Here is a 12,923-nt window from a genome sequence, read left to right on the forward strand (position 1 = left end):
CCTGTCTGATACATAATATTTTAAGATAACTTTAAAAATTCTCTAAATATTTACAAACAATGTAGTTCTGTACATCAATAAAGTGTTTTAAATTCAGCATGACAATTACATTACATTATCTCTAGCCGCTTTATCCTTCTACAGGGTCGCAGGCAAGCTGGAGCCTATCCCAGCTGACTACGGGCGAAAGGCGGGGTACACCCTGGACAAGTCGCCAGGTCATCACAGGGCTGACACATAGACACAGACAACCATTCACACTCACATTCACACCTACGGTCAATTTAGAGTCACCAGTTAACCTAACCTGCATGTCTTTGGACTGTGGGGGAAACCGGAGCACCCGGAGGAAACCCACGCGGACACGGGGAGAACATGCAAACTCCACACAGAAAGGCCCTCGCCGGCCCCGGGGCTCGAACCCAGGACCTTCTTGCTGTGAGGCGACAGCGCTAACCACTACACCACCGTGCCGCCCCCAGCATGACAATATAAAATTAAATAGTTTGTCTTGCTTGTGTCTTGATATTTTGTAATCCTACAACAGCAAATTCATGAATGTAATCTGTCTGTCACATACAACTGTGCACTTTAATAATCTCCGTTTATAATGCAAAGGTTTTTTCAAATTTCAATCCTGAATCTCTCTCGAAATCGTCAACTCTCCAAAAAACTTCCTCTTTTTTGCTCTGGTGTGCATGTATGAGCAAAACCTGTCTCTGAAAACAAACACTGCTCCTGCACTCATTCTCACTATTGAGAATCCAATCTAGCTTATTCAGAGCTAAATTAAGGAAAGTGCGGGTGAGTGGACAGCCAGGCAGTAAAAGTCTGAGTTCCCCTGAAGAGCCTTGGTCTTCTGGCAGAAGGTGTCTCAGAATACGAAATTTTGCTTGTGGGGCAGAGCAGATCATTTTCCTTCTCAAGTCTTCTTCAAATTCAAGGCTTGCCTCAAGGAAAGACAATTTGATTTTTTGTGTGCCTTTCTTGACTGTCACAGTGAGAAATTTATCAAGATTAGTTTCTTGCTTTTCCTTGTTGTAAGGGAAAATGTATGCACTAAGGCGCTTGGCCAAAATCTGAGAGAATATCAAATATTCTACATTGAAAATGAATCTGTCTTGTGAAAGACGAGATTCTGTAAATGCTTCAGATACACAATTTGACTTTAACATGTCATTGTACTTTGTCTTTAAGATTTCTGTCATTTGCCACTGAAGACATTTGTAGTCGCCCACTTGCATTTGATTAGGTCTTTCTTCTTGTGAGTGAGGCAAACTCTTGATGACACTCAGGATTTCTGCCCCACTAATCTCCCCTGAGATCCTGTTGGATCTTGGATACTGGGATGTGGAAGATTCTGGTGCAACTTTTGGAAATGTATTTCCTGTCTGTTGCTGCACTTCAACTTCCAGGACAACTGGATTATGATCAGAAATTTCATCATGCTCTACTGTGATACTGCGCACTCGTCCCACTGTGTCATTGTGCATGAAAAACATGTCTATCCTGGACTGACTCTCATTCTGACATCGTGTAAAACCTTCAGCAGCAGCGTGCAAGTATGACCAGGTGTCTCTGAGATTCAGAGAAACAATGAAGTCTTCTAAACATTTCAACTGTGAATTATTCGGATTGAAAGCTGAAGGTCTCCGATCAAAGTAGGGATGTAAAACTGTGTTGAAATCACCTCCAACCACCAGCACACCCTCAGCTGTTTCTATCAAATATTCTTTCAATCTACCCAAGACAGTTCTGTCATGCTTATGATTGTACACATTAACGAGTGTGAACAGTTCACCATACAGATGACAGAAGAGCACAATGTAACCTCCACTACAGTCCTCATCATGGCATATGTACTCAAAGGGTATGGTGTTTTTTATCAGTATTGCAACTCCTTTGCTTTTAGAGCAGTGTACAGTGAAATAGATTTTCCAATGGTTCACATCTGTTAAGAGTTGGTAAGACTTTGGCCCAGCATGTGTCTCTTGTATAAAGGCAATATCAGCCTGAAGATTACTGAGACTGCTCAACACATTTGAAAACTTCTGAGGTGGGCTTCTGATACCACATGTGTTCCAGGTGACAAAACGGAGACTTGCTTGTCCTTGTGATGCCATGATTAATGATTTTAACTTCTGTAAATAAAATGCACAAATAAAATTACAGTTATTCTATCATGTTTCTGTCTCTTGTAAGCAAGGTATATTTATAGCAGGCTAAAACAGTTCCTATTTTAATTTTTTCATATGGTGGTACAAATGAAAGAAAGAAATGGATACATACTGTCTAAGAAATTATGAAATGAGGTGTTTGTTAAATTTACAGGAATTATTGTACATGGTGCAGATATTGTACACAAGTTAAGCACATCTGTTAAGAAGAACAACTTTATTTATCACACATACGCCTAAGCACAGTGAAATTCCTCTCTGCATTTTAAACCATCTAAAGAAGTGAACGCACACGCACATGAGCAATGAGCACCCACACACATACCCAGAGCAGTGGGCGGTTATGAGACAGTACCCAGGGAGCAGTTAGGGATTAGGTGCCTTGCTCAAGGGCACTTCAGCCCAAGGCTGCCTCATGTTAACCTAACTGCATGTCTTTGAACTGTGGGGTAAACCGGAGCACCCGGAGGTAACCCAAGAAGACACCGGGAGAAAATGCAAACTTCACACAGAAAGGCCCCCCATCAGCAACTGGGCTCAAACCCTGAACCTTTTTGCTATGAGGTGACAGTCTAACTACTACACCTTTGTTGGGTGAATCATGTCACTTTGAAAACTGTGTAGTTTTTATGGCAGAAAATTACGTAAAGGAAAAAGAGATTGCAACTGCGTTTGTGCTTTATTTCTAATGCATCAGTTGAATACAGAAAACACATTTGTAGACAATCTCCATCAGCTTTGCATAGGTATGACTTTCCATTGGATGAATAAGAAATGAGAACTTCTTAAAACTTTTTAGTGCATGATTGTACAGTATAATGTGTAATTACACTGCAGTTTTAAATACCTGGAAGACCAGACAGGCAGCTTAAGAACCCACGTTGATTCAAAGAACACAGAGAGACATCAGTGTTTGCTTTTGATGCTCCTTGGTCACTTGATCTCAGGTCTCTGTTCAGAAAAATGGAAAGTAAAAGTTTCCATTGCAACTGATTTTTATTGAAGAATTGGAATTTTCCCCTGTCTGTCCAAAACTCGATGTGAAGCTAATGGCCCCATTGATAAGTTATAAGTTGAATGAGATAACAAGATTTCCTGCAACAGACCAAAGGAAATGATGTGATCTTTGTTGTAGCTACAAATTATTGATGATGATGATTCACTGACATTAAAGCTCAAATAATTTAAGCATTAAAATTGGACTCAGTTGTTTAATTTAAAATTAGATCACAGAAAACTAAAACAAATCAATATTTGAAAAATAACTGTGTAAAACTGAAAGACTACAGATAAACATTCAGTTAAGATAGCATCTGCTTGAACATTTCCTCCATGCATTGTGATTTTATGTGTCATACTGCTGCTTTCATAAAAGAAATATTATATTATTAAAGAACAATATAATATTGTTGAGTAAATTTTTAAATTTGGTGTAGAAAATATTCTTTCCATGTCTGTGTTCATTTAGTTTTTAAATTGCCCTACTTCTTCTAACTGATACTATACATTTTATGATATAGATTCCCTTGCTGGGAACTTACCTTGTGCAATCAGCTTGTGACAGAAATAAAGAAGTGCATCAGATGAAGTATCCAGTTCGTCAGGTGATTTACAGGAAGCAGGTTACGCAGTAAAAACACGTCAGGTGTTGTAACGACTAGATAAATATCTGGACCTGAGGATTTGCAGCTCCTACATACCAAGCAAGAGAAATAAAAGAGAAAACAAAAACCAGTCTAATGCATAGGGAAATTTGTACACCATGTGAATCAGCACGTCTCTTCCCCCACTGTCTAGTTTGCCCCTTTAAGATCTAAACCTAAACTTACTTAGGAGCATGTGTTTTTGAACTCTACATATTATTGAAGTTGTGTGGCCAAGGAAAAAAAAAAGTTTTATTTTCAGATTTTTACTTTAATATAATTACAATAGCTTTCACACTGTAAACAATCTTAATCAAAATGCACATTATCTGTTCTCAATGTTACTTTGACAAAATGCAGGTCTTTAGCATTCAGGTTTGTAATCACACTTTTTTCTCACCTACATACAGTATGTAACTGATTATTAAAAGGACATTGTCTGTGTACATTGGATCATTTTATTTTTGTGTCAGTAACAGAAAGTTAAACACCATTTTTGTTTTTAGGGTGTACTTTTTGTGTGTTTCATTTCCTACTTTGTAAGTTAAAAAAATGTATTCACTCACTGGTGGCCATTTCCACCAGCGACCACCATTAGTATATTAAAGAGCAGTGGGAAACACAGCTCATTCTCTCACTCCACACTGTTTCTGGCAGTTTGCATTGAATGCAAACTGCCAGAAACTATAAAACTATCAAACATTCTGTCAAAAAAATTTGTTAGGGTTATTGATGAAGTGTCTATTGACAGTACATATTGCTATCGTTTTATCGCCCAGGCCAACTGTAAGCTACATACCTCATTGGGATGGGGCCTGTGCATATTATGCCATTTGGCTTTGTTTTGTTTTTTTTAATTTACACACCTCTGCAATGTTACTCTTAGCTCTGACTGAGGAACCCCTGTTTTATTATGGATAACTTTAAAAAAATGGGGCTTAACAAAGATCCTAAGATTACCTGCAATGTGTCGTCCCCTGACATTCAACATAAAGTTAACTACAGCTGCTGATGCCCCTAAAGGCCTAAATCATTTAATGTGTCAAACAAGTGAGTCTTCTATATCCACAGAAATGATTGTGTCCAAGAAAAAAATAAAATATTATTTTTACATTTGCAAACAGTATACAGAAATAAAGAATATAACATTAAATTACAGTCAAGAAATGAACTTTAAATCTCTTTATAGAACTAATAAATGGTTATAGAATTATGTCTCTGAAAATCACGTTTGTAAGAGAAAATGACATTTAGAAAAGAAAATGATTTGCTTGACTTGTGTTAAGCTTTCAATGTTGATTTGAAAGCAGCTGCTAAAGGGCCTTTCAATAGACTAAATAGACATAGACTGATGCTATTGACACAGCACCTGCTCATATCCAGTTTCAGTTTCGTTTCAGTCAGTGCTTCCAGCTTCCATTGCAGGTAAGTATTCAAACTTTACCTGAGCAAAGCCTTCAGACATTTTGCAAAAAATATGAATCAGAAATGACTTCATCTTTCTTTTGCAAAGTAAAATCTAACCTGCATGAAAGACAAATTCTGGATTTACTGTTAAAAATAGGCTACAAAATGAAAGTACATTCTCTAGGTAATAATATAAAAGAACTGCACGTTAATATTAATGCGGAGATTTTTCACACATTTTTTCACAGTTTAGCACTTGACCATACAGCCAAGTATTAGCAAGTATTAATAGTGATTTCAAAGGTTATGAAGAAAATCTTGAAAATACTTGATTCTACTGTATACTGTGCATACATCAAACATTTCAGTTTTGTTTCTTCCATCATTTGACAGCAGCGACTGAGAAGAGCAAATTCTGATTCTGGCTCATTATGATACTAATATAGTGATACAGTGATGTATTAAATGGAATTAATTTATGCTTAAACATTTCTCTGCAGAACTTTCAATCACTGCATTAGTTTAAAAATTGCATGTTGATCCCCTGAAATGTTTTTAAATGATTGTGGATTTTTGAATCCAGGTCTCCGCATTTATTGCACTACTACTGAGGTATTGACATAATCTAGTGACAGAGAAGACTGAATATAATTTTGCTGCAAGTTTTTGTACCTAAAATAATATTACGTTTTTAATCCTAAAATAATTTGTGGAGTTGCAACTTTAAATGAAAGATTATCCCATTCACTAACCTGGGAATGAGCATGGTTAAAAATTCTACTATCTCTGGCCTGTCAGTAACAGCACTGAAAACCTGAGTTTGGAGCAGCCTCCAAACATGGCCACTCAAAACTACATCTCCCAAGCACCACAGCACCCCTCAGCCCTGGAGTCCTAACAAGTCCACCCGTCTCCTATTTAGTGGAAGTAATCACTTCCCTGTGTAAGCTCAGCAGTCACAAACACCCATTGCAAAGTATTGTTCTGTTTATCCGTACCTGATAATACCAAGCCTTCTGACGTCTTGCCTGACTACTTGTGTTTTGACTCAGTTTATGATGATTTCCCGACTCCATTTCTTCACCTGCCCTTTGACATACCGTTTGTTGATCGACCGGCCCGTTCCCGTCCCTGACTACGTCTTCAGCTTACTGATTTGGATTTGTTGACAGTTTGCAACGCACCCGCTCTCCTCTGCGCTTGCATCCTTAAGTGCCTGCGCCCTATGGCCACTAGATGCAGTGAAAAAACAATGTGTGTACAGTCAGATATAAGAGAAAATATAGTTTAATGTGTAGTTCACATAAAATATTTAATTTGTCAAAATATTTTTTCATATAAATTTAAACAAGTATCAAATCTATGAAGTTGAATTATGTAGCGTGAGTGTGATCAGTCGACATAATATGAACATGTGTCAGTAAACCCGCTGAGAATCAGCAAACTACAAACATGGACCCTCCGAACTACAATTCCCAGAACACACAGCGCCCTCTGTCTCCCACCTACTGAATCACAGCTGGCTTCCATTTCTTCAATCACCTGTCCTTCTGTATAAGCTCCCTTCACAAGCACACCTTTGTGAAGTATTATTCTGCTCTCAGTTTGTATCAAGCCTCGTACCTTTTCTGATGACCTATTATGTTCCTGACCCTTGCTACTTTCTTCTTGTTTTTCACTCTTTGTCCTTCCCATGTTATGTTGTTCGCTGATCGCCTGACCATCACTAGTTTACCGACACTGATTCTTGTCCTTCGATTTGGCTTTGTTGACTTTCAGCAATCTGTCTTCCTCTGTGCATACTTCTGTAAATGCCTGCATCTTCACAACACGATCCAATTGAAAGGATTTTGGTGTTCACAGGAAGAAACTTCTCGCATTAAGGCCTCACAGCTCCATATTCCTGGGTTCAAGCCTGAGCTTGGTACCGACATTCATGATGTCACAGAGATCACACTTTTTCATTCATTTTGATGGTTGATGTGAATATTACCTGAAGCTCTTGACCTGTATCTGCATGATTTGCAGGTTTTCACTGTACTGCTGCCATATGATTGGCTGATTAGATAACTTCATGAACATGTAGGCACCCAACTGTTACTAATAAACTGGACAATGAGTAGGTCATTCTGAAATTGTGTAATACTCATGTTTAGTGATGGTATTATGCAGTGTCTCTGAGATGCAATGACGTCTCTTAAAAAATAACTGAGTGATGAATGCTTTTGCAGTTGAAAGTCTGATCAAACCTGGGATCAAAGTAACAGGTTAATGCACAAAGGAGATGAGCACAAACTGCATAGGTTCATGACTTTTTTTTTCCCCCTCATAGGAAAGGAGAACGTCCTTATAAATTTTATTCCCCTAAATATGTACTGACATCAGGACAACTGATAGGTTTTACATGGCACAGCATTTATTTATTAAGGAATGACATGTTAATGATTTTTCCCAAATACAATCTTCTCATAACTCCTTCGGACACAAGGGAAAATGCTATGGAACTTCATGTGTATAATTGTACACATTATGTCTGAAGGGATTAAACACAGTAAACACTTTCAATAGAAATACAATCTAAGCATTAACATCTATTTTACGTTGTACAGGTTACTCCAATAAGCCCAGCTCATGAAGTGCATCTTAACATAAGTGTAGATCAGTGGCGGCTCCTGAATTTTTTTTCAGGGGGGGCAATTTTCCCCCGTTATGTCTACACGGACCGTAAATGTCCACAGGACTGAAGTAAATTGACCTACAGTAGGTAGCAAATCAATTGGCCAAACTTGTTTTTGCCTGGTAAATTCAGATATCAATATAGACTCTCTTCTCTCCACTAGGTGGCAACACTAAACAAGTTAAAGGTGGCAAACTAAGGTAGCCTAGTAAACTAGACCCACCCGCTTAGCGGCCAAAAATATTTTTGCCTACGAGTGGCAAATATTCACATTTAGTCTGGCTTGCCAGGCTAAACTAAGGAAGATTCATTGTGAAGCCTTCAAAGCAAAACATTTGGCATCACAATCAATTAATAATACATTACTCATTTATTCTCATATTATTCCAGTATTCTATAATAAGTAGACACAAATTCTTAATTATAAACATATTCTCATCTCATCTCATTATCTCTAGCCGCTTTATCTTGTTCTACAGGGTCGCAGGCAAGCTGGAGCCTATCCCAGCTGACTACGGGCGACAGGCGGGGTACACCCTGGACAAGTCGCCAGGTCATCACAGGGCTGACACATAGACACAGACAACCATTCACACTCACATTCACACCTACGGTCAATTTAGAGTCACCAGTTAACCTAACCAGCATGTCTTTGGACTGTGGGGGAAACCGGAGCACCCGGAGGAAACCCACGCGGACACGGGGAGAACATGCAAACTCCGCACAGAAAGGCCCTCGCCGGCCACGGGGCCCGAACCCAGACCTTCTTGCTGTGAGGCGACAGCGCTAACCACTACACCACCGTGCCGCCCTAAACATATTCTAATTTCTTCAATTCTAAAGAGTGCAATTAAAGTGGCAGGATATAAATCCAAAACAGTGTTTAAGTTTTGAAAAAGATGAAGAAAAGCATAACCATCAAACAAACATGTGCAGCTTAATTATGTGGGTTTTTTTTATATGGAATTGCACCATTTTAACAACAAATAATTCTAAATAAATTTAGCAGTTTTTTTCCCAAGAATTCCTCCAGAAAGCCATGCCTTAAAAGGAAATTTAAAGTATTACAAGCATGCCAATGAACACAAAAGGCTTTAGTTATTTAGCTATATACACACAAGGTTTTGTAGTCAGTGCAACTTGGCTTAACAAGTTGGAAAAAAGGTAAGGTGCTGCTGGCTCCAATGAACACATATACTGTACAATATATAAAAAGTGAAAACATGCTTAATTTACACCAAGTCAGAGAGAACTTGAGGCTACTGAAATATTCCAAGCATGGAATACCATGCCTGGAATACCATGCTTTGTTTTACCAAACTGCCAGTGGTAAAACAAAAACATGGCAATGTTAAACTGCCATTGGTAAAACACACACACACACAAACAACTTTTGCCTAGTAAATTCAAATATCAGATATCACTGTACCGTCTGCTGTGCTACTTCCAGGGTGGAAGAGAACGCAAGGGGAGCAAAAAAGAGCACTGACTACATCACAGCCAGCTAGCCAAGTTTTCCGGTGGTACCAGTTCTTGTTAAAACCTCTTGAGTAGGTCTTCTCCCCCTTCGTAGACACTTGCTTGATGTTTAAATTCGGTCTAGGAGGTCCTAGCTGTTTGATTGCCGTTTTCTCCTCATTGGTACGACGACTAAAGGGAACTTCTTTCAGAGACGCTATCGTATTGTTGCACTCAACACTCGCCGCCATCTTCATAGAATGTTCACACATTTCCCACGCAAGTTGCGTTTTCCAGCCCAAAATTATGTTCAAAACCCGCAAAAATGCACTTAAAACTGCCCAATCTGGCAACACTTGCGCGGCGCAACAGGCCTATGACGTAAGCACGCTGCTTGTACGAGCACATAAAACCTAATAGAAAATGCATTGGGAGCATGATTTTGGAAAAAAACGTACGTACCATTAGTGTCAATGGGAGATTTGGGGGCAAATCTGAACCTGACAGAAATCTCCCCAAAAGGGCGTGGCTACACCAGGCGCGACCTTAGCCTGATTGGACAATGACATTACTGTTGCCGTGGTAGTAGGAGTAGATAAAAAAAAATAAAATAAAATTCTCCCTCCCTGTTTGGGAGTGCGTCGCCCAAATCGCCCCTATTAATGAGCCGCCAGTGGATGGACCCTATTTAAGAAATAACATTAAACATATTTAGTCAATGCAAAAATAAAGAAATGCATTAAATAAAAAAATGATAATCATAACAGAAATCATAATTAAAGAGAGTCAGTGTAGGGGTGTGGGAGACGTTTCTCAAACTGTACTGTGCTTTATAGTCTATTGCTGTTTCACACAATTCCTTTAGAAGTTTATTTAAATATTATTTGCAAATTAAATTATTTTAAAACCATAATGATATTTAAATGTACTGTAAAATGAACCATTTTGTCATCCAACTGTAATATGGCACTCTGTCTAACTCCTGACTCCTGGAATTTTTTACAAGATTATCAACTTGGGGCGGCACAGTGGTGTAGTGGTTAGCGCTGTTGCCTCACAGCAAGAAGGTCCAGGTTCGAGCCCTGTGGCCGGCTAGGGCCTTTCTGTGTGGAGTTTGTTCTTCCCGTGTCCATGTGGGTTTCCTCCAGGTGCTCCGGTTTCCCCCACAGGCCAAAGATATGCAGGTTAGGTTAACTGGTGACTCTATTGCCGCTTTTCCACTACCAACGCGGCTGAGCCGTGCCGTGCTGAGTCGGGCTGAGTTGAGCTGAGCGGGGCTGTTGGAGTTGCATTTCGACTACAACCGCGCTGAACCGTGCTGGCTGGAAGTGGGTGGATACATTGAGTGGAGTTAGCGAAAGTGGGTGGATGTTACGTGATGTCGTTAGGCGGCGCAAACAGTGACATCAGTGAGCTTTTAAGCGGTAGTCTCACGACTCGGATAGTAAACAATAAACATGGAGGACATGGAGTCGTTAGTGTTGCTGGTCTTGGTGCTGTGGCTTGTTGTCACTGACAACGCCAACAGATACTGGCAAGAGCGTATAGATGAGGCGAGGCGCATAAGGCTTCAGAAATTCTCGTAATTCTTCTTCCGGGTTTACGGTGTTTACAGATCCCAGCGTGCTCGCGGGGCGTGTGTGGGCATGTGAGGACACTCCTCTTCACCAATCAGCGCACAGGGGAGTGTCTCCTCACGCCCCTAGCCTCACTCGGCTCGGTTTGGCTCGCTTCAGCCCCACTCCAAAGCCGTGCGAGTTTTGGGGGCTGAGCAGGGCTGAAGCGAGCTGAGTCGTGCTGTTCTTAGATAGTCGAAACGCGAGCCGTGTCGGGCTGAAGCGAGCTGAAGTGAGCTGAAAAAGGGTAGTGGAAAAGGGCCATAAATTGACCATAGGTGTGAATGGTTGTCTATGTGTCAGCCCTGTGATGACCTGGCGACTTGTCCAGGGTGTACCCCGTCTTTTGCCCATAGTCAGCTGTGAACATATTAATCAAAATAAACACTAGTAGGCCCTACTTTTGAGAAATACAAAGGCCTACAGAGCAAAAAGAGGGTATTAGAAATATTCTTTTATTACTTTTTTATTTTGACAGAGAATGGTACATGTGAATGACATTCTGTGCTTATTTATGCATATTTTATAATTGACATTGATTTCTTCTTTGTGATGTATAAATGAGATTTATTTTGCACAAATAAAGCCATTTGGTGAAACTGTCTGCAAATTATAATAAAATATACAAGTTCAGATCACTCATTCATAATATTTTATATTCCTGTCTGTTATGTATTGTATCATCCAGCCCACAGTGGAGGCGCCACGGGCGGAACATGCGGAAGCAGAAGAGGGGCAAGCGCAGAGGTATCCGGGCTAGGCTAGCAGCTAGCCCTCACTGGCTGGCTATCCCTACCATCACTTTGGCCAACGCACACTCGCTGGACAACAAGCTGGATTATGTCCACCTACTCCACTCATCTTCTAAGTCTGTGAGTGTTGTGTCCTTGTTTTTGTGGAAACAACGACAGCATCCCGGACTGTGCCATTCAGCTAGCCCGGCTAACATGCTACTGGTCTGACAGAGTGCTAGTCAGGGGGAAGACTCGCAGCAGAGGACTCTGTGTTTACATCAGTGATGCCTGGTGCCGCGATGCTGTTGTGGTCTGCAAACACTGCTCACCACTGGTGGAGTTTATAATTATTAAGTGCCAGCCATTCTACCTGCCGAGGGAATTTACAGCCATATTGCTGGTAGCGATATACATCCCTCCCGGCTCCAATAACAACAGGAGTGAAGCACTGAATGAAGTCTATCAGCACATCAGTGAGCAGCAGACAGCCCACCCAGATGCTTTCCTCATCCTGGCTGGGGATTTCAACAATGCAAACCCCAAGAGCGTGTTTCCAAAACTCTATGGACATATCAACTTTCCCACACATGGAAACAATACACTGGACAATATTTACACCATGCATAGAGGTGCCTACAAAGCCCTATCCCTCCCCCACCTTGGGGCCTCAGATCACTCCACTATTATTGCTAATGCCAGCATACAGGCCGCTGATTAAAGTCACCAAACCAGCTACAAAGCAGGTACATGTGTGGCCAGAGGGGTCCTCAGAGGCACTCCAGGACTGTTTTTCCACCACTGACTGGAGCATGTTCAGACAGGTGGCCACCTACAACAACACCACAGATCTCCAAGAGTACACGGAGACCGTCACTGGCTACATGAGGAAGTGCATGGACGACGTTACGGTCACCAGAACCATCTCAATTTGGGCAAATCAGAAGCCATGGCTGACAGGGGAAGTCCACAGGCTCCTGAGGGCTCGGAACGCCGCCTTCAGAGCTGGGGACGAGGTGGGCCTGAGGGCAGCTAGGGCCAACCTGTCACGAGGCATCAGGGTGGCCAAGAGACAGTATTCCAGGAACATTGCTGACTATTTCAATGACAGCAGAGACACCAGGAACCTGTGGCAGGGGATTCAGACCATCAGACTACAAGCCCTCACCGCAGACCTGTGACAACTCCACGTCTCTGCTGAATCAGTTGAACGA

The 12,923-nt window shown here is 40.9% G+C and overlaps 1 protein-coding gene across 1 annotated transcript; it reads right to left on the minus strand.

The window, feature by feature from the left end:
- Positions 1 to 605: 605 nt before the first annotated feature.
- LOC132886226 (uncharacterized) lies at positions 606 to 3,180 on the minus strand. The gene is made up of 2 exons (XM_060920792.1): positions 3,025 to 3,180; positions 606 to 2,141 (listed from the first exon to the last, which is right to left on the minus strand). Exon 2 carries the CDS (start codon positions 2,121 to 2,123, stop codon positions 606 to 608), a length of 1,518 nt encoding a protein of 505 aa, XP_060776775.1. The 5' UTR covers positions 2,124 to 2,141; positions 3,025 to 3,180.
- Positions 3,181 to 12,923: the final 9,743 nt, after the last annotated feature.

The sequence above is a fragment of the Neoarius graeffei genome, chromosome 5 (genome assembly GCF_027579695.1).
Source record: "Neoarius graeffei isolate fNeoGra1 chromosome 5, fNeoGra1.pri, whole genome shotgun sequence".
In the NCBI taxonomy this organism is placed as follows: domain Eukaryota; kingdom Metazoa; phylum Chordata; class Actinopteri; order Siluriformes; family Ariidae; genus Neoarius; species Neoarius graeffei.